The sequence below is a fragment of the Macadamia integrifolia genome, chromosome 10 (assembly GCF_013358625.1).
Source record: "Macadamia integrifolia cultivar HAES 741 chromosome 10, SCU_Mint_v3, whole genome shotgun sequence".
NCBI lineage: Eukaryota > Viridiplantae > Streptophyta > Magnoliopsida > Proteales > Proteaceae > Macadamia > Macadamia integrifolia.
The window spans coordinates 26,190,100-26,216,997 of record NC_056566.1 but is presented as its reverse complement, the minus strand read 5'-3'; the positions used below and the strand labels follow the sequence as shown (position 1 = coordinate 26,216,997).

The 26,898-nt window shown below is 38.2% G+C and overlaps 1 protein-coding gene across 1 annotated transcript; it reads left to right on the top strand.

Moving 5' to 3' along the window:
- Positions 1-12,957: 12,957 nt before the first annotated feature.
- Positions 12,958-22,032, top strand: LOC122090497 (ATP phosphoribosyltransferase 2, chloroplastic-like). Its single transcript, XM_042660117.1, has 12 exons — positions 12,958-13,179; positions 14,043-14,285; positions 14,397-14,456; positions 15,811-15,924; positions 16,825-16,890; positions 16,999-17,106; positions 17,240-17,323; positions 20,344-20,445; positions 20,651-20,764; positions 20,844-20,924; positions 21,227-21,346; positions 21,538-22,032. Exons 2-12 carry the CDS (start codon positions 14,055-14,057, stop codon positions 21,631-21,633), a joined length of 1,176 nt encoding a protein of 391 aa, XP_042516051.1. The 5' UTR covers positions 12,958-13,179; positions 14,043-14,054; the 3' UTR covers positions 21,634-22,032.
- The last annotated feature ends 4,866 nt before the right edge of the window (positions 22,033-26,898 follow it).

Genomic DNA, 26,898 nt, shown 5'->3' with positions numbered 1-26,898 from the left:
TAATTATTAGGACTTATACCTTTATCATTCCATATTAAGGATTTCTAATTCACAAGTATCCTCAATACCTCTTTTAACTTACTTCAATACAACCAATGTGATTGTATCATTGTTGAGAAAATTAAGTCCCCTTACGTATCCTTAAATCTTTTTCCCCAACTGAGTTCTTCAATTGTCACTGCTGACTTGCCTCTTTCTTATTATTTTTCTACATTCTGAACTTTTATAAAGAATCCTTTATAAGTCATATACGCCTCTTCTCTTAAATAAGAAATCTCAGTTTTTAACACCCTTTATTAGGCATCCAGTGCCCCCATTAAACTTATTACAACCCATCTCGAAAGATTGAAATTCACCAATGCATTTTTGGCCAAATCGGCAGGAGACAACCGGCGGGAAAGCTTCCACGACTGGCCAGTCAGTTCGATATTTTCTGTACTCTTTAAACAGTACCTGAGAGCGATTTCTCTCACTCTCAATTCTTCATTTCTCACCCAAAGAACACTGGTCTGCTGCTAAATTCAAATCTAAACCTCCTCCACCATTTCCTACCATTTCCTTGCTTCAATCTTCTCCAGGTATGTTTATTTCTTACATATTTTACTGTTTTCATTTGTGGAGCAAAGTTTTAACCTAGGCTTTCTTTTCTTACATTCTTCTTTTTCTCTGTTGAAATTTTCTTTTCTCCTTTCTGAAATTTCTCTTGCTTGTCTATGTTTTCCTTTATATGACAATCCATTATTCATCTGTTATGTCTATATGCCCTAGTATGATAATCTATTCTACTTTACCTGAGATTTCCTTTGGAGAATTTGTTAACTTAGAATTTCTTTATGAAATCTCTTATTTTTTCTTGAATTCTCTATATTTCATAGGGTTACACTTACTTGTTGCATTCTATTTGCTTACTTGAGATTATACCCTTCATGTTGTAGAATTCATGGCTTCTCAAAGATATACTTGAAGTAAGGTTGCCACCATCCCATTGCTTCACATGACAAGGAATGAAGAATACGATGCCATCTGGTTTCGAACTCCTGCAAACCGAGATAACTGGGCGCATTTCAGCTCTAAGGCCATTATCATAGAACGCCCCATTAGAGTGTATGATCTTCGAGCCTTTCAGGTGCATGAAAGATTCGAAGCTCTAGGTTGGGAGGCTATGTTAGATGTGAAAGAAGAGGTTTATCCGCGATTGGTTCATGCCTTCTATTGCAACCTTACTAGTAAACAACTTCATACTGGAGAGTATAAGGTTTTCAGTCGTGTGGGTGGCCAAGACATACTCTCACATCAACTGAATTTAGGCAAATAGTTGGTGTTTCAATCTGAAGGTAGCAAAACCTATTGCCCTCCTCAGACTTCTTCTAAAGGTTTCTTCAAAAGCACCGAGTTAGCATTCATGAAGGCAAATGTCACAGTAGGTGATGAAGCTAACTGAGCCCATTTTGCTAATTGAAGACCTACACCCAAAGTATTGTGCAAGATTATACAATACAATCTTCTTCCTACCAATGGTCACTTTAGCGAGGTCTCTCTGATGCAAGCATACACAGCTTTCTACCTCTATATTGGAGAGAGGATCGACTTGCCTTATATAATGCTAAGGCATATAATGGCTCGGGCTAATCGTCCGGCTGATGGTAATCTCTTCTATGGTAAGGTACTGACCAAGGTGTTCAGACACATGGGCATCAATCTAGAGAGTGAGGAGAAGATGGATACCCATGCCATTCCTTTTGATCGAGCCATATTGGAGAAAATGAGGCTCCATGAGTATGCGGGTAGTGATCAGGAAGAAGCACCCGCAGCTGAGAAAAACTTAGAGGAGCAGGAAGAGGACGTGCATAGAGGTAAGGATGAGAAACAGGAGAGAGATGGAACACGACAGAGAAAGGATTAGCAGTATGAGGAGGGGCTATAGTTTAGGGAAAGGAGGAGCACACAGATCCTTTTCGTGACTTCCTTATTAGCGGTATCAATGTAAATCTCATGGAATAGGACATTACGGGTTTAGGAATCCCACCCACACATATTCCCGAGGGGAGAACCCACAATACCATTCCTACTATGGAGGAAACTTACCAGGCTGGTTTCACTTCCCAAACTCACTTCAAGATTGCTCCCGATTCTACCCAGCCCACTACTTTGACTAGAAGCAATTCTTGCAAATCATCTAATTCCATCTTTATGTACCCAATATCAAACCTGTTTCCTTTCTATAATCTCGTTCGCACTTGCTCTTATGCCTTTCTACTATTTTCCTTATATTGATTTTCCTACTTATTTTCTACTCTAGATACTTTAACCTTGCAAGTAGTGTTAAATCAAGTGGACAAAGGTTTCACTCAGGTTGCCACTGGCTTGGATGATCTGAGGTCTCAGGTTGGCTCACTGACTTCTAGAGTCGAGTCCATGGAATCTGCTTTCGAGGGATGGGCAGAGTGCATGCGCATTCTGCCAAACTTCCAACCTCCTCGCTATCGAGCTCAATCTCAGTGGGCTTCTTTGTCTTCGAGTCATCAGCGGTTATCCCAGCAATAGAGCTCAACTTCCTCCCATCAACTCTCATTTTCTGACTTACCCTAGATCTTCATATTTTGTGTACAGAACTGACTTAGATCAGTTCTTTTAGACCTTTCAGTTATACTTAGTCCTTTTTATGGTTTTGATATTTATCCCCCATTTTGTATCTACGGGGTTCCTTTTCCCTTTTTGTACTTCTGTCTTTCTTGTAGGGGTTCTATCTATTATGGTTCACTTGCGTATGTAAATCTTAAGTACTATTTTTATGTAATGAAATTTTACTGAAGTTTACTTACCTCCTGTCTATTTTATCTCTAAATCTCTATATTTAACACATATTTATGCATTTTATATGTTAAATTTTATTATTTTGTCTATTGATCACCACACACACCTATAGTCTCATGGTTATGTTAAGTTACCACAGGGCATCCTGCTCTGATACCATTTTTCACACCTTGCCCTCCATATAACACAGATATGCGGCACTGGAATTTCCAATCCAGAAAGCCTACTAATTCTTAGGATCCCAGATGCAGGTAGTAACCAAACCCACCTCCCACTATGCTACTAGATCAGAGTATACATAATAAAAAATTTATTAAATCATAAGATACGTGTGGTAATCAGCTACAATAGTACTTATACAATATTACAGACCCATTAAATAATTCCACATGTTACTATAAATATTTTATACATTTTACCCTTATTTACATTAAAATACTCAATGTACCACAAAAGCCTTTTCCACAAGTACTCCATACATGTGTCTCCATATCCAAACCAATCACCTGACTATCTCTGGTTCAACTTTAACAACTAGGGATGAGTAAGAATGGGGGGTGAGCATATGTATGCTTAGTGCGGGGTGGGGGCATACAATCACACATAGAAGAATTACAAATAATATATCTCCATCTTATAGCATCTTAAGTCCATATCACCAACTCACAATGCAGCATAATTCAGTTATTAATCTAATTCCACTCCAATTACTAAGTCTCATCCTATGGGTATAAGTACTATAAACAACGTAAGTGGCATTCCCTAACCTGTACATTGGGCCTCAGGAATACAAGCTCGTTGTCGGTAGGAGCCAGCCAATCCCGGTCAGAACCTCATTCCTCTAGTTAACCCCTATATAGTAACCCCAACAACATGGCCCCGGTTAGAGCCTTTTTCCCCATGTGTCTGATAGCCATGTATACGCTACACCGTACCATTTGTGCCCTATCTATATTTGGGCGTAGTAGTCCTATACGACATACCACCGAGTGGGTACCTTACCCTTATTGACAAGGGGTTATAGCACTAAGGATGTGAACCTAACCATATGCATCTATATGCATTAAACATACAAATGTGGCCATAGTTGTAAGACTGATATCTGAGCCCACGGTACCAGATAGAACCTTGGCCACACCTTGCCACAGACTGTCAATATTACTTCCATCTCCACATATTGGTGGTCCTAACTGTAAAACTGACCTCTGAGCCCATAGTACCGGATAAAATCTCGGCCACACTATGCTACAGACCATCAATATCACATCCAACACCACACAGCTCTCATATTATGCATCCACAATTTCATGATCACATCCATTCCAGTATAACATGCCTGAAAATATCACATTCATTCTGATAAATATACATCAAATGAAAGATTTTAGTTTTATTTTATAGTAGATACATTTATACAATTCAATGTATGAACTCTCAAACTGGAAGATTAAATACCCACATCAGAATACAAGCAGCAAACAACAACAAACAAACCCCTCACCTAAAATTCTGACTAACTTCTTGATCTTGCGTATCTTCTCTGGATATATTTCAGGTTCCTAATTAGCAATTCATATATGGATCAATTTATTGGCATAATTATTTCTAAAACAGTCTCCTTAGATTCTATTCGGATTCTAGTATTCAAGTCCATCTACAATTGAATTCCTTCTTATTCAGTTAAGAGGGCATTCATCCAATCCATATAATCAATAAGCTCATACTTGGTTTACTTGGTTCGTCCTACAGGTATTTAACTCTTATTCAACACCTTGGATATGTCAGTGTTGCTTGAGGTTAATAAAATCTTTTATTACCATGCTAGGGCAATATAGTCATTTCCTTTTTATACCTTCTCACCTCTTTCCTAGCCTTTTCTTCTCTTTTACTAGCCCATATATCATGGTTATATTTTATTCTTAGCATCTTAAACAATTTGGAGCACTTCTATATAGAAATAACCCAAGTAGTAATAAAATAACTTCAAAAATCTTATTCTGTCAGGCCTAACCGCAGGCCTGTTAGTCAGGGGCTCTCTGGTCGGTTAGACTGGAGAATGGGTTTCTGCTATTCTACTGCCCTGCCCCAGATGACAAGATTGATCCCAGTAACTTTCATTCTTGAAAACACATTTATACTCCATTATTACACCAAATCAAACCGTTTGCTTACCCAAGTTTGGTCCCTATGCTTTGTATTAACTTCCCAAGCCTTACTTTAAATCAGATTTGCTTCCTAGAAAGGGACCACCTGTATATCTTCTATCCCAAGCAAAATTAACATCATGCATGAGTAATTTTCACCTTCAATTTGATACTATTTCAGTTAAGTAAAAGAAATCCTATGCTTTAGGGTTCTAAAAAAAACCCTCAACCAAATCAGGAATCAACTGGGTCCAGAAATTTGGGGATTTCTGCACTTAAGGGCTATATGGGCTTCACAAACAATTTCCCCCTTTAAAATTAAATTTTCATCCTATCCCTGTTCTGGCCGAATGCTACCCTAACTGGATTCACAGATATGGGTTCAAATTTCTCACCTTTCTTGTGTTCTTGGGTTGTGCATGTAGCTCTACTAGCAGCTACATGGTTCTGAACTTTATTCTCAGCTGGTGGAGCACCTTGGCAACATCTTCTTGTTGTGGATAGCCCCGAAGTGCATGCATGCATTGTGGTAGCAGCAGCCAAGAGCAGTCGCCGCAGCAGCAACAACAACAAAGAGAAGTTGCTGCACTTTCTCTCCCTCTCTTTCCTTTCTTCTTTCCTTCTTCTTCTTTCCCTTCTTCTTTTCTTTCTTTTCTTTTTTCTCTTCTCTATTTCTCTTCGGGCCCGTTTGATAACGTAACCAGAAACGTGTTTCTGTGTTTTCTTGTTCTCAGAAACAAAGAAACGGCATAAATACCGTTTGGTAAAAGTGTTCTGTTCCACTTGTTTCTTGAAACATAAATTGAAATTTATAACAATTTATGCTCCAAGAAACATGAATGACGAAACAAGTTTTACTTGTTTCGCTTGTTTCTCGAAACAAAATTGGGGTACAAACAATCGATCGACCACGGGGTACAAACAATCGATCGACTACGGACCCTTCTTCATCTCGTTGGTGGAACACCTTTCATCGTCACCCTCTTCATCACCGTCACTGCTAGGTGCGGCTACGAGGAGCTCTCGAAGACTGCTACCGCTCAGACAAGAAACGTTCGTCTCTCTCTCTTTGGCCTTACTTCAACCTCATGGAACGGATGGAATTTGGGCCATTCCAGATCGGGGCCCTTCCCATTGCCACCATCGATCTACATCATAACAGATTGGGATGGACTGGGGAATTGCAGGGAGGGCAGAGGTGGGAGCAAGGGGAAGGAGTTAGGGAGCCCTTTGCTTATGAAACTAAACCTAGTTCAGAGGATGGATTCTTCATCTCCGGCGCCGATGGGGATCTCAAACTCAGTTCACAAAATGGATTCTCGATCTTTAGATCTGACGGCCTTACGGCTGACTCCGCCATGGCATCCGAGCCTTCTGCAACCCCTCTAGCCAAGCTTTAGCACAGCCCGTTGCAGGCCCTCATAGCCAACAACCCCCTTACCCGTTTCACTTTCTCTCTCTACTCTCTCTCTCTCTCTAGGGTTTATTTCATATACAAAGTTCACACGCGTCTCTGCAAATCGAAACTCGAAAGGCAAAGGAACTACAAGTGGAGAATCTGTACCAGTACAATCTAGAGTTATCCGACAAAGGAAGTGACGGAATCCGGCAATTTCAGGAGTATAAGAGGGTAAGATTTGCATCAGGAAATAGCCAGAGAGAGAGAGAGAGAGAGAGAGAGAGAGAGAGAGAGAGAGAGAGAGAGAGGGAGGACATGGTGAGGTGGGGGTCGCCGCAGATTTACGGCGGACGGGAGAGTTGAGGTGAACGCTGGGTCAGGGGTGAGAGCAAGAGAGGGAGGAGATGCAGACTGCTTGTGAGCCTTATGGGTCCAGAACCTCATGATTCCAGAAACAAGAATTATCAAACACCTCTCTTACCTGTTTCTGTTTCCAGAAACAGCAATTTCTGTTTCTGCCGTTTCTTGGAACAGAAACAGCAGAAACGTTATTAAACGGGCCCTTCGTTCATAACATCAAGAAAGAGGAGAAGTAGAACCGACTCTTTCCCCCTCCTATTTATAGGCTAAACAAACTAAGGTCTGTTTGGGTAACACTTCCATTTTATAAAAACTCTAAAAACTCATTGTTCCTACTTTTAGACCTCAATAATTTTTTATAGAAAATAGGTTTCAACATGAAACCAACTAATTTAGTACCCTTTGATAGACCTTAAATTATGGTAGAAAGTGGGTAGAATAACCTTTTCAATTTGTGGGGCCCATAGAGAAAAATCATCAATTCTGGGCATTCTGCCCCAGGATAGGCAAGCCGGTTGGCCAGAACTTCTCCAGCCGGTTATGTTCTATTTGGTTTTTTGCTGTCCAATCTTTGCCTAAGTTTTCCCACCTCATGTGGGACCCCTTCCACTATTGTGGATACTTTCAAACCCCCTTCAACACTTTCATTAAAATCCCCTTTTTCCTTCTCTCTCACCTACACTATTAATTATAATTTCCTTCCAACATATACCCTTCTCTTATAAAATTTTCCATTTCTAACACTAGGGTTTTGGGGTTCTAAAATCAAGGTGTTACACTAACCTAGATCTATGCTTTGAGTAATCATCGGCTATTGAGAGAAGAGCACTTGCCACGAGAGAGCTGAGTAGCAGGATGGTGCTTCATCTCTGTTCGGTTGCAAGAACAACAAAGGATCAGACCTTGTAACAGAGATTGAAAGACAAGGTAACAGAGAGAGAGGAGGAGAGATAATGGAGAAAGAAGAAGAGAAGTAACAACGAGAGAGTAAGAGAATTCGAGTCACACTTGTATTGCATTTGGGTGGGTGGGTTCAACCCGATTTAATCGCTATCTAAACCGGTTTTGGTGGTACCATCTTCTCTCTCCGGATCTGGACTACCCACCTCAGCATTGCCCCTTGTCCCATTCTGCACGTAGAATAAAACAAGAAAGCACGATCAAGAATAATAGAGGATTTAAATCCCTCTCACGGACTAATGAAGGGCCAGAACATGATCTAGTAGGTGTCAGCAAGGGGCTTATTGGGCTACATTTATTGCTAATGATGCTTAAACTATTAATATATCAAGAAGGATTGAAGATAGAAGGATCGAACTATCAATCTTCCCTAGTTTTACATTGGACCCAATTGTCTAGCCTACCTACCACTGAGCTAGAAGCTCATCCTCATGGGCTTGCATGTCAAATCTATTTGTGATGCCAAAATGCGTTCTCATGTGTCTGATCATATATCAAGGAACCATCCATCCTTGGCAAACCTTCACCATTAAATCAGGCATCTTTGTAATTATTTAAGTCTTACTTTGAATATGGTGATGACATGGTAATCTAGGTTGCAAGTTAAAGTATCCATTACATGGTTTTAGATATTGGTATTGGACTAGTACCAATATCAATATCGAAATGGATCATTTACTGTATCAACTATATCGAATGATTTTTCTCACATTGAAAGGAAAAAAATGATTATTAGACAGTTCTACTTTCACTATGAAATACCAAGTATTACGGACCCAATACCAATATTTGAAAGCATGATCCATCATGGCTACAGCTCGGACTTAAATACAAACCAAACTCAACAATTGCTGTTGGAGATCATTTACCTCAAAAAAAAAAAAAAATGGAAAAAAATTTTCAAATGGATTTTAAATAACTGATAGCATTGGTAGTGATCAAATATAATATAGGAGAGATTCAACTCCTCAAGTGCCCAACTATAACTCTATATGGAAAAATATTAATAGGAGCAATTCCTTATTATTAATTTAGATTTATAGTCCAGGTCCAAACAAAGAAAATAAGAACATCTTTTTTCGTCTTTAAAAAAATAAATAAATCATAAAAAAAATGAAAAAAAAAAAGAAAAAAAATAAGAGTAATTTGTTGTAAGAAATAAAAAAAAAATCCTTTTATAGCTAATACTACGAAGAATTGCAAAACTCAGCATGAATATAGAAAAAGAGAATAGCATATTGATTAGGGTTTCAAAACTTGGAATTGGTAACCAATTGGGGGAAAAGCACACTTGATCCTCTCAGATATTTACTGATATCATATGTTAGATCCCTTCTCCAAAAAGTTGAATTTCCAAAGAAATTTTGTGAATATCAATAAGTGATCATATTTAGTAGTTGTTCTATGAATTAGTCATGGTAATAAACTCATTGAATCAACGAAAGGACTAATTTGTAACTCTCAAATTTTGGGCTGGTGAGAGTCGAGCCCATTTTAACAAGTGTTATTTTTTTTATTGCTTGCTTTGGGTGACTCCATATGCTTGAGCTCTAATTTATGTCTTGTTCTCTTTTTTATATGCACCTTTTCTTTCAACAATGTAGATTTACATTATGGTATTGAAAGTATTACTCCTTGTGCCTGGCCTAGCTGGCCTTGTCCTGGAATCTAAATCAGTGATGGCTATATTAAAGAACATAAGGAAAAAGGTGGGAAGAGTTGGATGAAGACTGAAGTTGTTACAAACCAACTCTATGTTGAGGCAATTGGTTTTCTCAGTTCAGTTTATTTATTATTATTATTATTATTATTATTATATATATATATATATATATATATTTTTTAAAGGCTTCAATTAGAGTTGAACTGATGACCTCTTAATTTTGAGGTGTTAGTCTTTTGGATTTTGATCATATTTCAAAAAGTAAAAAATCTCATAGTTGCTATTCCAACTATATGAAGCTTTTGCATCAATGATCCTATTTAGGGAAAAACTGCATTCTAAGTTATAACTTAGCTTTTCAGTATTTATTGTATCCTGAGTAATTTATTTATGGGAAAAGGACAGGTATGCTGGCATAATACTTAAAAATAAGGTATGCTAGCGGGATTTTAACCGTTAGATGAAACATAAAAAATCTCATCCGTTCATGTGGCGAGGTCTTACAAAACCTATCCAATACCGCTGCTCCACGGTACTACTCCCTCAACCACGACCCCTTCTCCGGCCAATGTGCTTCATCACCTCCTCCTGCAAGTTCAAACATTCTTGCAACACCGGCGGAGGCTCCAAAAGTTTCGATCACAGGGAGTCTGCCAAGCTCCAGGCCAGCAGCTGGTTTTTCGCCAAAAACAAAAAGGTCCATATTGCAATTCCGACCACGACCCCTTCTCTGGGTTCATTGCCATGATGGCTTCGCTGATCACGCCGTTGAAATCACCTCCTCTAAGACTCCAGTTGCGACCACCTTCGCGGCTGACACCGTCATCGAAATTACTCCCCCGAAAACCATAGCGAAAGAAATCACTCTAGTTGCAACCACCTCCGTGAGCAACACCATTGTAGAAATTATTCCCCCGGAAACCACCGCGGAAGAAATCACTCCCCCATAAACCACCACCGTCAAAGTCACTCCCCCAGAAACCATCGCCGTCGAAGTCACTCCTCTGGAAACCACTGCCGTCGAAATCACTACTCCGGAAACCACCGCCGAAACAATTCCCCTAGATGCCTCAGCGGGAACCGCTATTGTAACCACCGTTGCTACAATCTCTCTGGGAACCACTGCGCCTAAAACTGCTGGTGGAACTGCTGCTCCTGGTATACCCTCCAAACAAAGAGACAGCTGATAAATCCAACCCTTGCTTGCCTAAAAATCCATGGTTAAAATTCCCCTTCTCTGGGTTCATCACCATGATTGCTTCAGTGATCACACTTATGTTCGATTTCGCTGGAACTCAGTTTTACGAGAGGAAATAGGAGCACGAGAACAGACCAGTGATGGATGAAGTTGGATTGGAGGGGTCTTTGGAAATGATTTCCAATGCTGAAATCGTTTCGGTGACCGCGGACCGATTGGGTATGGGCGACGTCATTGACTGCCTTGGTCATGGCTGCTAGGAGCACTGTGTCTTTTAGTCGGGGCATCTGCTCCATCAACAACGGCGGTGGTTGCTCGATATCAACATACACGGAGCCAGAACTGGTGCCGGTGTCGGTGTCAGTGCCGATGCTTGATAAGGGAACTGAGAGACCAAGGGTGATCCGGGATAGGGCATAGGAGAGGATTGGAAAGCTCATCGGCGATGGATCTATGACCGGAGTTCACTTTTCTCCGGTTGGATCTGGTAAAAGGAATCACTTTTCCGACAAGAAGAGAGAGAAAAAGAGAAAGGAAAGGTGTAGCAACCGTGGATTGAAAATTTGTATATCTTCTCTCCATCCAACGGTTTAATTCAAATTGATCAAATCCTACGGTCAAAATCCCGCTGGCATTCATAATTCCTAGGTACTATGCTAACATACCTATCCCTCTCCCTTTATTTATTTAATTGATTAGTTATGCCAGAAAAGTATATGGCTTCATTTGGGATCTAAAATATTTTGTTTATATTCAATCTATTACTAAAATTGTCTAATACCCGTGATCATGTCTATTAGAGCAAACATCAGCAAATACGAAAGAAAAATAAACACAGATTCACACAACATAGAGATTTAATGAAGTTCACGTACACATAGATGTGGTGTGCTATGTTCTTGGTTGAAGAAGAAGATGATTCACTATGTTTGAAAAAATATTATAATGGAGATTTGTCTTAAGAGCACCAAAATCGTGGCAAAAAGACTCGTCCAGAAGCCTTAACATAAAAAACCCCAAATTTCACTCATTGCTTAAGAATACGATAGCACATTATATACTCTTCCAAATTGGATTGATCCATCGGGTCACGATCGATTGGATCTTGTTGTACCAAAATATGTCAGAACAAATCATTCTTCAAAACGGGTCAAGAATTCGAGATAATCATAACAATGCCCCATGATTTTTTTTTTTCTTTTTTGACAACTTCAATACTTATGCAGATTGCAGATAATGGATTCCCCCCTCCTTCCCTATTAACTTCATCTCTGCTTGGCAGATCATTGTATATACATTAATTTTTTTTTTTTCAATTGTAATATTTATACTTGAAAGTAACAAAATTTTGCATCTTTTGTGAGGAAGTACTAATCCCACCACCCGTAACAAATAACATATTTGATTGTGCTGCAGATATTATTATAACATTGCATTTAATACCTTGGTCGTATTTGAGGCAATGGCTGCTCATGGAGTCATGGTGTCATGACATTAATCTATTCTAGTAAGTGCAACATATGGAGAGCCTGAGCAGATGCCTATTACTGAGGATAACTCCTCAGGTCAGAGCTTGTTCATTTGTACTTTTATTCATTCTGACATTGAAAATGCAAGAAAAACTGGGAACCTGCTACTTGGATTAAAATCAAACTGATAAGAAATCGAAACTAGATTCATAAAAATCAATTGTTTACATAATTGTGTACAAATTGCATGATAAATCAAATACAAGTCGGACCAAAACTAAAATCAACCTAATTACAAATCGATGCAAAAAAACTTAACCTGAATTGAAACCAGAACCAACCCAAAATCAATATTTTCTTTTAGTTTGGTTTTGATTTCATCATTCCCACATTGAAACCGACCAATTCACACCCTTACCCCTACATTTTAAAAAAAAATAAAAATTGATCTTCCGTCTTAATTTACCTTTCATCTCTGATCTTCAACCTTCAATATCAAGAGAATAGAAAATGAACTGATCCCTCTTTATTCTTTTTCCTCTTATCTTCTATCAGAGAACAACACTGCAAATATGCAATAAAAAAAAATTTACAAGATTATCTACTTTTAAATTTTTATTTACAAAACTACTCACTTAAACATTCATTAAAACACCCCCCCCCACCCCAAAAAAAATAACTGATTGTAGATAGTTTTATTAATTAAAAATTTAAGTAAATTATTTTATAAAAAAACCCAAAAATAAATAATTATGTAATTTTTTTCAAAGAAAAACTGGCTTTTTAATTAACAGCCATAGGCCCTTCCAAGTATACCCTAAGACTATGTTATTTACTAAAAGGGACATTCCACATCTAATATACCAAATATTTCCCCAAGAATTACGATATAGCAAACCTACCCTGTCTTTTTATTTTTTTCTCGATATTTGGTGATACCAATTCCGATTGGGTGCTGTCGTTTGCCTCTGTAATCAGTATATACAGCCGAGATTCCCCTTCCACCTCAACAGTGTCGACTCGGCTACAAACCCATACCGATTGAATTGTGTCTCTCTCTACTCTGCCCCTCTCTCTTAATCTCTGCCGGCGGCCGTCACATCCATTCGCTGCTTTTGTTAACACCGCAGCCACAGAGACAAAGCCGTTGCTAATAACGATCAATTTTCTTGGTGAGAATTTCTTCAACTTGGGTTTTTTTTTTTTTTTTAGTTAGATGTTTCTTAGTGTGTAAAGAAGCTTGATCTTTGTTATCATTTTACTTTCTCTCTCCCCCTACTATGTCCTGTTTTTTCTGTTCACTTCAATGATTCCGTGTCGACTTTGTCTTCCTCTTCTGTTAGTATAATGGATTAGGACTTAAAACCCACTTCTCATTACAGATAATTGAAAATTTGTTATTCGTCTAAATATGCATGTAGAAGATTCTGATGAAAGAATATAGCTTAGCATGTTGGAATCCCACAGCTTATGATTACCACACTCTTCTCTAAATCTCAGGCAATGTACATTTGTTATTGTTTGTGTGGGAAACATATTATTACTGTTCAATAAGTTGGGCGGCTGCTGAATTCTTTAAGACTTGGCCAACCAATTCAGCTGCCATTCTCAGTTAGTTTCCCCCCTCTTTATTAGGTACTCTGAGAATTAAAATTCCATTTTAAATTATAAAGTATTGATCTGTTCACTTTTAGTTGTGGTCTCAGGTTTGCTTTCTTGGTCCTTCACCCCCCAAAATCTATGTTAATTATATTTCTCAGTGCTGAATCTGTTTGTTTGGTTCCTTTCCCCATTCTCTTATGTGGGTACGTTTTAAGTTTTCAATTTTTAGTGGGTCTTTGTCTCTCCCCCTCCACCCCCCCCCCCCCCAAAAAAAAAAAAAAAAAAAAAGTTATCTTGTTGTTAATGTTTTGTAGATGCTTACACCAAAAAAATAAAATTTGTCTCTGTAGATGTGTTGTATATGATTATATTACATTAAAAATTATTCTTTTTATTGACATGTTTTGTTTCTAACTTGAGATGTTATTTCCAGTCATCTGCAACCATGATCTCTTTTCAAGCTCTCGTCCAACCATTTCCCTCCACTATAACTATGCCCTCTCAGCGCATATACCCAGTATACTCATTTTCCTATTTAACCCCTCATGCGTCTGTGAAGACCACAGTCCCTTCTTCCTCCCAACATCTGGAGAGAATGGTCCCTGAGAGGGATGAAATTCGTCTTGGGTTACCAAGTAAAGGTCGCATGGCTCAAGACACCTTAGATCTTCTCAAGGTATTTTTCTTATCTTGATTGTTGGCCATGCTTTTTTTATTTCACTATGTGGTGTATTTCTGTCGTTCTAATATTAGTGTTTATTTCATTTTTGTTGTACCTCTTGAAAAGGATTGTCAACTCTCAGTTAGGCAGGTGAATCCTCGACAATATGTTGCAGCAATTCCACAGGTGCATATGTAGGCCATTATTCTTTTGGTCCTGGTAGAAGCTTAAACTCTTATGTATTGTGTTTGGTTCTTTTAATATTCTATTTGTGATGCTTGTTTTCAATAAAATCCTCTTTATACATGTACTTCTCTTTCGGGGTGTGTCTGTGTGGTGGTGGAGGTTGAGTGCGTGCATGTTTGTGCATGTGTGACTATGTGTTTGTTTCATCTGCAAGTCACTTTTGCTGTGATAATTTGCTGGGTCCTTATGGGCACTCTTCTTGCTCTTTTATGATGTTAACTGGAGATATATGTTTCACCTATGATGGATCTTATATGGTGGTGAGAACTCTGTTATTTTGTTTTATGAATATTTTAAATGCTGCTCTTGTTGTCGTAATCTTCCATATTTATGTAGTGGGATCAAAATGGAGCTTTTATTGCCTTGTAAATATGCACTGAGATACTTTGAATTTATGTTGCATTTATGTTATCAGCTGTGTTGCATTTTAAATGGTCAACATTCCCATGTAATTTGGCTTTGCTTGCATCTGGTTGCTGTTACTTGTGCAGTTTTTTTTGGGGGGGTTTTGGCATGCACGTATTTATTGTCAGGAAGCATTGATAGATGATGAATTGCTGGTGTATGATTTCATAGTTTACTAATCATTTCGGATCAGACTCCAATCTTTTCTTCTTCTTCTTCTTCTTTTTTTTTTTTTTATTTAGTTATTATTAATACTATTTGTTTCTACCTAAAAATTTTCTGCCTCCTTGTCTTGACATGCCACAATAATTAAACTTTGGTTCCATATCAAACTGTTAGTGGATTCCATCAATATATCCAGTTATTAACTACATTTGCAAAACTTCCTTGGATCAACATGACCTTGGCCATTGATAGTTTTATCTCCATTGCATTGTTGATATACTGGGGCATTTTGGTCATTTTCTGACTACTTGACCCTGTTGGCATGTGTGTTCTGTAGACACCCCTTTTTGCATATAAACAATGTTGATTGCATCTCATTTTGATATCTATCACAGCATCAATATGCTAGGGGCATCTTTATCATATTTCTGGGTGACATGACTTGATTTCATTTTGGTCTTTTTTGTACTCTGGCTATGATAGGGGCAACTCCTACTCATTTTTACAGGTTAGCTGGATTCAGCTGACTTGTCATGCCATCCACAATGCATGATAGTTTTTATTTTTATCAATGGGGAGTTTAAACAAGAGTTTAAGCAAATTGACTAAGTTCTGACCCATTAAAAGAAATATTTGAAATGGTAAATGTGTATTTGATTGTTGGAAGCAGTTGACATAAATATAGTTATATTTTCATATTTATTCATTTAATGCTTTGATGCAGCTTGCAAACTTAGAAGTATGGTTTCAACGACCCAAGGATATTGTGCGCAAATTGCTGTCAGGAGATTTAGACCTTGGTATTGTGGGTTTAGATATAGTCAGTGAATATGGACAGGTAAGCATTGATATTTTAATATGTTACTTACTGAGCTAGAGGGCTCCATTCCAACCTACTGGTTGTGCTTGAGTTGGGGGAACTTCCTCTCAGTGAAATGGGGGTAAGGCTGCATATATTATGATCCTCCCTAGACCTTGCAGTGGCGGGAGCCCCGTGCACTGGGTACACCCTTTTACTGTCATACTGAGCTAACTTTGTATGGGCAAGTGAGCTCCTTGCTTCTTCCTAGTGATTTGGTGTTTTTCCTTTCAGTATAATGGATCCCATACTTATAAATCATTTAATACATAGTTCTGAGTATGGGAGCTTAATTTGAAAAACTAAAAGGTAAGGTTGAGATTCTATTTTCTTAACACTGGTATCAGGAAAATACAAGTAGAAGGATTTTTTTGAAGGATTGGACATATGAACCATGCCAAATATAAGTTTAAGAGAGATGGAGTGCTTGCTTTTGCAAGGTACCTTCTGAAGCTGGGTTATGACTATAACAAGTATTCCCAAACATGCACTTATCTTTTAGAATATGACAAAGAAGCATGATAAAATGTACTCAGAAACCCATAAAAATATGGTCTTTCTGAGGATATCTCTGTTGAACTGCAGATGTATCGGAAAAGAGTGTTATTGAATGATGCATGAAAGTCAGAATATTTGTTTAAACAGCGAGGCTTGTTATTCTAATGGAGTGAAATGCTGGGTAGTCAAAAAACAACATATGAGTAGGGCTTATGCAGAAGCAATGAAGATGTTGAGAAAGATGAATGGCACAACTTGGAAAAGGGAAAATAATCATGTTTCTGAAAATTTCAGAAATTCTCAGGAGCCTCTTTGTTGCTTAGGCTGATACCAGAAAATATACTTTCATTAACTTATTATTTCTTTTGAATAATTTGGCAGGGAAATGAGGATTTGATCATAGTTCATGATGCACTTGACTATGGGGATTGCCGTTTATCCCTTGCAGTGAGTAGCTAAATTGCTAATTGTTTACCAGAAAGGGGCATTGAATCTTAGCTATTGCCATGTAGTTTCTACTGCTATGGTGCTAATAGTTGCTTCATCATTTTTCAGATTCCTAATTACGGGATTTTTGAGAATATAAATTCACTGAGTGAGCTAGCCCAAATGCCTCAATGGACTGATGAGAAGCCTTTGCGAGTTGTTACTGGTTTTAATTATGTATGTTATATTGATGATTCTATTGTCATTTCTCTAGTCTATCTATTTTACTATGATTTTCAAGAATATATTTCCATGTTAATTTCTGGTTAGATGGTGCCTTATACACTGATCTCTTCCCATGCCCGCACAGCTGGGTCCTAAGTTTATGAACGAGAAGGGAGTGAAGCATGTCACTTTTTCAACTGCAGATGGAGCTTTGGAGGCAGCTCCTGCGGTGAGAATATCTCGGCTGTATAGCTCTATTTATGTGTTATCCTGAGATGTTCTTTATTATTATGCTGTGTTTATTTAATCGTCCGCACTAGTTGTCTAGGAACCATTTTGCAGAGTATGCAATCAAATGTGAATAAAAAAATTGCAGTGTTTTGTCTCCGTATATTCTTACCAAATAGACATTTATTTTTTCTTTTCCTTATTTTTTTAAGTTTGATAAAATACGGAAGATGTCTAAAATATTCTGCCTTCTTTGAGTTACTTCTGCGAAAAAAATTATTTTCCGATTTTTTTTTTTTGGCTTTGAACTTCATGGTAACACTTGTGTTCTGCCTTGGTGGCTCTTTTCAAGGTAGAGTTTCATTTTCATTCTTCTGATTGATTTTTCTTTATTTCATTTCAGGAATTTTTTTCTAGTCTTGTATGTAGAGGGTGTCTTTGTCTGACACAATCTGCTGCATGGCAGATTGGATAGAGCTGAATTTTTTTGTTACGGGTTAGATACGAAGCGTCCATGCTCATATATCGAGTTTCAGCCAAAACAGTCTGCTAAGTGGCAAAATAAAGGTTTAAAAATCCAGTGAAAAAATGAAAATTTTTATTATAAATTTGACTGTTGAAAATACAAAGAAATATGAAAATTCATGGGTGGGTATATGATTAAAATTGAGTATAAAATTTAACATCTGACCCTAGACCATGTTCTAGATATCCATCCGATTGAAAATTGTCATATTACCCTTCCACGTGGCAAAATCTTGGTGCGAGTCTGTAGAAACCCTCTAGACATACTGGTCTAGAAATTTTTTGCCATTTCATTTTACTGTTTGAAAGAATTTTGGTTATACACTTTCTGCGTTGTAGATTTCCCCTCATTCAACTGTGATCAGATCCTTTCAGTAGGGTGTGAAAGGGAAACATAGTGATACATTTTTTTTTTTTATTCGAAGGAAAAGAAAAATGGGGGGGGGGGGGAATACATCAGAAAAGCCTAGGGGCTGTTTAGGAGAAAACCCACCCTATTCCTAATCAGTGTTCTTTTACACAGAGCGTCTTTCGCTATGTTCTTAATTACATACAAAGGGTAATCATTAGACTTCATACTAACAAAAGTCGTGTTAGTCAAAAAATGTTTATGCTCGAAACGACGAGCTAAAGTAAACTAGGGCCAGGACAAAAAATTGTTAGGTTGTATTAGAGTGTCTAGACCATTCACATCACTCCAAATTTCCTGGACCTCCCATCCTTTGATTTTGAGCTTCTTCTAATCCAAATAGAATTCCTGCCGCGGCCGCTTTAGTAACCTCTCGTGTCATCAAGTAGTTAGCACAAAGGATTAAGCATTCTTGATTATGGAAAATAGCAACAGCCCATCCAGACATATCCTTATCATCATCAGGGATAGAAGTGGTTATAAGGATAGAACTAGTAAGATCATTAGGTCCTGAGAATATTATGGGTTCCAGATTGTAGTTTGGTCTGTGAGTAATCGGCTTTGGAGTATGGGTAGTAAAATTAATCCAGTGAAGGATCTGGCCCATGATATTCTTAGGGTCTGGTTTCTCTTTTCCAAACGTTACAAGGTTCCTATGTTTACATAGAAAATAACATGTAATAATGAAGATCGAAAAGAAATACTTCAAGTCACACTTATTCAACTCATGCCAATGAAAGAAATACATTATAATAGAGGAGAAAGATGAAAAATTCAAACACTCGCTTCAGAGGCCCTCTGGGCCAGCCGCCCAGATACGCTTTGAGAATTCACAAGTGAGGAAAACATGGTGAATGTTCTCCATTCCACTCAAGCATAAATCACAGACTGGGTCAAGGTCCTTCCAGTTATGCAGGCAGGATTTGGTAGGAATCCCGTGGTGAGCCAAACACCAAAAGAGCAACTTAAATTTGGGGTGGATATGAAGACTCCAAAAAAATCGCCACCATTGAGAGCAGGGTGATGAGCATGCACACCTGTTATGGCAGTCATGACAATCTGTTAGTAATTGCTGTTGAAGAAAGCGAGCTGCAGTCTTAGTAGTAAGAGTTCCTGATTTATAGATGTGACATCACCACCTATCTTCGTCATGCGAAAGAGGAACTTCAAAGACAATGGTGACATAGTTGGGGGGGAGAACGTTACTGACTAAAATTCTATTCTAAGAGTTGTCAGAAAGAAACATGCTGACTTTATCAAGAGAGGAGTAAGAAAGGGACTGCAGAAGAGGCTTAAGCATGATGGTATTATTCTTAAAAATCCATGGGCCATGCCAAAAGAAAGTGGTGCGTCCATTGCCAATTTTCTTTGAAATCAAAAGTTTGAGAATGGGAAGGATATTAACAATTGCATTCCAGCAAGGAGATCCTCTACATTTCAGGGTTTTAGGTTCAAAAACTGACCTTCGGGGAAAGTATTTAGCTTTTAAAGATTGAGCCCAAAGGGAATCGGGATTAGAGAGCATTCGCCATCCCAATTTCAGTAAGAGAGCTTGGTTCTGTACTTCATAACCCCGGAAACCAAGGCCACCATTCTTCTTGGGTCGACAAATTCTATGCCAACCAATCATGTGGGGGCATTTATGTGATTCCAAATTATTATACCAGAAGTGCATAGATATATTGTCAATTTTCCTGCAAATGTTCTTAGGGAATCTAAAGCACATCATTAAGTAGGAAGGGATGGAAGCTAATACCGATTGGATGAGGACAGATCTACCAGCATATGACAAGAAGTTAGCTTTCCAAAGTTCGAGCTTGGACTCAATTTTCTTAATGATATGCTGGAAAGAGATGGAACGCCTCCTTTACATGGTGATGCATTTAAGGCCTCCAATACATGAACAATCATCCCAAATTAAAATAGTTCATCCTTTCCTTTCAGTTATCTAACTCCCCCACCCCTGGTGGAAGGTGGTCCAATTTAGTAATAGGAATTATTATGTGCAAGTTTGTGCATGTATCATTAGTTTTAACCCAATTGAATGACTCATGATTTTTTTTCTTTTGTGATTCTTTTGGTCCTAGATGGGGATTGCAGATGCTATTTTGGATCTTGTGAGTAGTGGAACAACACTGCGTGAAAATAATTTGAAAGAAATTGAAGGTGGAGTTGTTTTAGAAAGCCAGGTAAATTCTTTTAATCCTTGGAACTCATAGTGGTAGGATTGCTATATACTGAAAGAGTCACAGCATAGGATTGCTATATACTGAGAGCCCCAGCATATGTGAAGTGGCTGATCTTGTATTTGCAAATTTTCCATATTCAGTGTTGCCCCAAAAATTGTAGTAACAATTTACACTCACAACTAGAATGTCTATGGATGCTCTTCAGGCTGTCCTTATTGCAAGCAAGAAATCTCTGATCCAGCGTAAAGGTGTCTTGGACATTACACATGAGGTGCTTGAAAGACTGGAGGCTCATTTGAGAGCCGCTGGTCAGTTCATGGTGGGCACTTTTTGTCACTTGAAATAATTTCTTTTTCTACTTTGCAATTTTCTGTTTTTGCTTATGCTTTTAATGTCAGGTAGTTGCAAACATGAGGGGGACTAGCGAAGAGGAAGTGGCTAAGTGCATTGTAAACCAGACATCATTAACTGGGTTGCAGGTGAGGTTTCAGAATGGAAGCTACTGTCTACACCCCACCCCACCCCCCACCCCACTCCCCCCCCCTCCCCCCCCCAAAAAAAAAAAAAAGGGAAAAGAAAAAAGAAACCCATCATTTGCTCTTACTATTTTTGGACAAATTTTGTGTGTCCTACTTGAGGGCAGCATGAGGTATTCAAGGGACATGCTTCCATATGTGCTTTCAAATCTACTGTTTGAGAAAATTGAGGACAAATACTAAGAGTTTTCTGGATATCTTTTTTCTTTAACTGTTTCTTACGCTGATTTAATGTGTATATGCAGGGACCTACCATAAGTCCAGTCTTCTGTAAACGTGATGGGAAGGTTGTGGTAGACTATTATGCAATTGTCATTTGTGTGCCAAAGAAGGAACTCTACAAAGCCGTTCAGCAGCTGAGAGCAGTAAGAGATGCTCATTTTGGTTTTGAGAGCTATACTTACTATTTTTATAGTCATTTGTCAACCTGGATCACAAAATGGAGGGAAAAATATTTAGTTTTTATGTTTTGTGTCTCGTGTCTGAGATGTCTCGCTTTGAAAGAATTTGTCTGGCTTCTTAAATTCAATTCCCTTCCTTTTCCTCACTTATGCAGATTGGAGGCAGTGGGGTTTTGGTTTCTCCTTTGACATATATTTTTGATGAAGAACCTCCAAGGTGGCGTTCACTTCTTACAAAGCTTGGGCTTTGATCTTGTGGGAGATGTCCCAGCGGTGCAGATGCACATTTTTGCTGCAGGTTTTGTGCTAGTATTTCCAATTAAATGCTTCGAGAGGATGACCTTTATTGATCTCATTTATATAGAGTTAGACATAGCTATTATGGATAGCAAGAAAATTTCAACTTTCCTGCCATCTTATCACTTTTTTTTTTGGGGGGGGGGGGGGGGGGGGGGTGAGGTGTGGGGATGGGTCGTTTGCAGTTTTCAGATTCATTTATAAAACCATGTCTCCCTTGTATTTACTAGAAGGTCTTTATTATTGCACATGAATGTGTTTTGAGTAACCTTCATTGGCCACAGTACCCTGCTTTGTTTAGAACTAGGGCTTAGTTTGAAACATGTATGAGTCCTAACAGAGTTTGAACCTAACTTTGTCCCATAGCATAGTGTGTTCTAATTTGGATTGAAGAGCAGATGAAGTAATTTCACAGGCAGTTCGTAGCCGTCGACAAGGCTGACATTATAGAAGTCTACTGGGTTACCGGTGGCACATTGCTAGATATCGCCACAGATGCCAGCTAGGTTCCCTTCTCGGATGCATCGTAGGATCATACAGAAACAGCCTGGGTACTCACTAATTGGCCTAGTTTTAGAATAAACCAAACATTGTTCAGGATGAGTTTAACAGAACCTTGTTGGATACCAGGCCGGTGATCCGGCAATTGTTCTGCAATGCGGAAACAATTTTGTGGACCCCTGCAATAGTTCTGCACCGGCAGCATATCCCCCTACGCCCAGGCACAGACCGGGGCATCATGAAATGACCATCTCACCCCTGATTGGATGCCCATGCATGTGGCCATGCAGCCTTACAGCTCGTGTGTGTTAGAGAGATGTCAATCATGGTGTGGAAAATGCTTTTGTCAATTGGAGGATCACATGATTAAAGAGGATAGAGTATCAATGTGGGCCCACATTGCTTAGAATGAGAGGGCATGGGAAAGAATCAAGCTGAAATTTAAGGAATCAGTGGATCCTTTTGAAAACATTATTTTACATTAGAACAGACTCCGTAAAGGTAACTCACTCACTTTTACCCAAAAAAAAAAAAAACTTTGTCTCTGAAAACTTTATGATAATGTGCAGTAGGATTACACCTCCACAATGATATGAGGTTGTACACTCTCTTTTTAGCGACCTCAATGTACACTCTGAGCTGCTTCACCCCTGCTGTGCCTGGATCTTCTGTGGTGAGGCAGTGAGCGGGCAGATGCTCATTGCTACTTACCGCTTATCACTCACCACAGAGGGTCCAGACTCGACTCGCTGGCTCCCCCATACCATAGGTGCGAATATCCATCTGCAGTCTTATTATGCTTTCTGTTGCATCACCCCTGCTATGCCGGTAATTTAGGTTCTGAACTGACATTGTTGCAAACTTAAAACCCTAAAAATTAACGCTGAAGATGAAAGCAAAATTGGCAACTCTACTTGATCTGATTCATCTATCCTTTATAAGACTTTTTGCAGGCTATATAGTTTAGTTAATCCAAAATTGTTATTTCCATTAAAGCTCAACAACTAGAGGGAGGGAGGGAGAGAGAGAGAGAGAGAGAGAGAGAGAGAGAGAATCTCAAAACTATTACAAGAAATTCAAAGAGAATATATAGAAACCCATCATCTACATAAATCATGATTGCTACCAAAAGAAAAATAAAAACAGCTACTATTATTATTCCTGAACACTACCATAGCCTTGAACCAACAAAAAATAGTCCATATCTCCGAAAAATAAGTAAATATTCCTTAAAATCTATCTACTCTTTGATCAAAACTCCAACCCACGAATCAGCCGCGGCTCCATCCAGAAAAAGCCCACCTGCAATTTTAACAGACAACAAGAAACAATATGAACAATCCAAACTTTCACTCTGCTATTTCTTAGGTTTCTTGTTTTTCCTGATGGTCAGAAAAATGGAATTAAAAGATGAAAAAGGTTAAAGAGTTTAAATGTGCATACCCAAACAGACTGCTCAAATACAAGCTCATGGTTTATTTTGATCTTTCACCTCCGGCATTGACAACATCGGAGGAGAAAACAAACATAAACCAACAGGAAAGTCGCTCTTTATCACATTCCAACACTTTAATTGGGGATCCCACTGCAACTCGCTCTTTGTCACATTCATACACTTAAATCGGTGATCCCACTGTAACTGGACAATGTCTCCTTCTTTCAACTTTTTATCAAACAATTCTTCCAATGATAAAACATATTTATGAGGATACTGTCTCTGAAAATCTCCTCTGTAATCTTTATTACAATAACGTAATATGAGTTTCATTGACACCATCTCTCTATCTATATTATTCACAGCAACAATGTCATTAATAGTTGTATAGATGTGTTCAACAACCAATGAGTCATCAATTATGAATCTTCTGTTCTTCTCTTCTTCAGATCTGACTATTATGATCTGTTCTGAGTTCCTCCTTGGAAGATTTTCTTTTCTTATCTCTATAAATTGGCGACGACCACCTTCGTTCAATTCTGGAGAGAAGAAGTCGTGATAAACTGTGGTTTTTATCATTGGTAGAAAGAGAAGAAATTTAACAAGTAGTACAAAGATGGAGAAAACAAGGGCTGGGGATCTGATGGTTCAGTACTACTACTACTACTCTCTCTTATTTATAACACGAGAAGATAGAGCTGAGAAAGAAACTTCCAATCATCGTTTTAAGGAGTTTCCATTTTTAAGTTGGGTTAATTTTTTCTTGCCTTGAGCTTAAAGAAACAATATATTAGTTTCCTTCTTAGTTGCTTTTAATGGCGGAAAGGGTAATCAGGAGATTTTCCGGTGCAAGAGAATGGTAAACGGTTGTGTGGCTTATTCGCCTGTCACTGACCCAATGTGAGAGGGAACAAGATGGATAAAAAACAATTTCTTTAAGAGTAAGGCTTGAATTTAGGGATGGCAATCCCAAGCTTGTATCGATTCTATGGGCCCAATTGTTTAAAGACCAGCCCGGCTTGTGCCAATTATTCGTGTCGAGTTTAAGTCCAACTCATTTATAAATAGGTAGTACATAATACAAGGGGTAAGCTCGATGGGCGTCTGATCAATCTAACCCATTTGCAAGTCCGATTCGGCCTGACACGTTTAGTCTAACCATTTATATGTATACTCTAATTTATCCAAAAAAAAACTATCAATTATTGAATGTAATTGATAATTTTTTTGGGATAAATTAGAGTATATATTGAAATTTTAATCAATTATTGAATGTAATTAAGTGTAATATCTTTTTTTTAAATTATTGATGATTTAATAAAATAGATTAAAGTATTTTAAATCTAAGAAAATTAAAGATCGTTTAAGGCTTTATTGGCACATTATCCCATTTTAAGGTCCGATTAACTCGACTAGGAAAAGCTTGGAACCCGACCGAGACAGACTCGTTCCTTAAATAGGAAGGTCACAGTCCAAAGCCTCCAAGGGTATAGGCCCGCCAATCTTTGAAGCCAAAGCCTTTGAAACAGAAATACAGCTTAGGCTTTTAAATTGGCATGGCTTAAATTGACTTTTGATAGACATCCTGCCAAAGCCAAAATCACAACCAAAATTCCACAAATATTTGATTTTTTGGCTTGTGGAGATACATTGTATTTTAAAAGAGGACTTTCGTTTTCATCACCAACTGGAGAATCATCTTAGTCTATAATTCAGTCGCCCTTAAGATCAAAATCCAAAGCCTGGGAATGCAATCAAATAGTCATAACCTTGCAGTTTCATGGAAATGCCTTCATGAACTAACCAACTGAGCTCATACAAAGCTACAACCAACTGATAAAAGGATAGTCGAGGTCTTTGAACCCAAAGCCTTTGAAACCGAAATGCAACTTAGGCTTTTATATTGGCATGACTTAAAAACCCTGGACAACTGGCTTTTGATAGACATCCTACCAAAGCCAAAATCGTAGCCAAAAATTCCACAAACATTTGATTTTTGGTTTCTGGAGATACATTGTATTTTAAAAGAAGACTTTCCTTTTCATCACCAATTGAAGAATCATCTTCCTCTTCTCCTACTCCAGAACGGAATTCCGTCTCCGAATTCCCTCCTTATAATCCCCAATTTTTTAGAAGTTATGATCCCACTCAGTCTAACTTGTTTGTTTGTTGGATTTTTCAAGTGTCGGGCTTTTAATACTGCACCCCCAATGCTCATTGGAAGCATCAGTTTCTAAGATTAGGAAATTGCCAGGAGTAGGAAAATAGATCAAAAGAAGATGTGTTATCTCTTGTTTTATTTGTTCGGTCCATGTCCAATCTCTATCTTTGTATAATTTTTTCAATGAAGGTCATTCCTTTTTAGAAAAATCTTTAATGAAACGAAAAATTTCTTCAAATGATCATCTTGAAAAAGATCCCGAGTTTGCTCCTCAATATAGAGCCCGAAATAATTTTGATGACAACAACATCTTCACTACTAAAGAAGAAGATGACCCAACTCCAACATCTTTTTACCAAAGGAGAGATGACCTAAACAAGACCAATATTGCGTCAGGAGAAACCTATCTTGGCCTAACCCATATACCCTTCAAAGACTATGAATCAATGATTGATGATTGGTTGCAAACTTTTGGTATCTTGATAACCAATCAAAAAAATTCATGGTCTAAAGAAAAGTTCCTTGAATATATTGCAGAAACCTTACAAGGAGATGTTCTGCAATTTATTCGAAAATACCAAAACATGAATGGAAAAAAGGCTTAAAAAAAGGACTGGCCCGACTCAACCAATTGACAACCCTAGTTTGAAAACTCATACTTGGTGTCATAGTTTGAGGGAAAATAAAAAAAGAAATCGGATGGGTTGAAATTGCCTAGATCGGATCATATCGATTGACTTGAGAGACCAATCCTAAGTCTTGATAAGTTCGATATTGATCCACTGGTATGATTCAATGGTTAGAAAGTCTTAAAAACCAATAAAAAAAAAAGAAGAAGTTAAATCCATTTGATTCCTTTGGTTTTTAAATTAGTATCAATTAAGATTGATCCCGAGTTGATGAAATTACCACACCATCCTTCTATTATTCCATTTTGAAACCTTTGGGCCGTTTGTCTATTCCTTCAGCTACTACTCCATCCCTGATGCAACAACAATCAAGAATACGGGGATGAAATTTTTATGCTAGGAAAAATGTTGGGCATGCTATTTAGATGCTTATAGCCTCATACTATGTCACTCTCTCCCTCCATTTTGAAAATGGCCCCATGCCCCTTCCATC

Excerpts from the sequence above, each read along its gene's own strand:
- LOC122090497 (XM_042660117.1), top strand. The coding sequence starts at position 14,055 with ATGATCTCTTTTCAAGCTCTCGTCCAACCATTTCCCTCCACTATAACT. Across the intron at positions 15,925-16,824 it reads TAGTCAGTGAATATGGACAG|GGAAATGAGGATTTGATCAT; the intron begins GTAAGCATTGAT and ends ATAATTTGGCAG. Across the intron at positions 21,347-21,537 it reads CCGTTCAGCAGCTGAGAGCA|ATTGGAGGCAGTGGGGTTTT; the intron begins GTAAGAGATGCT and ends TCACTTATGCAG.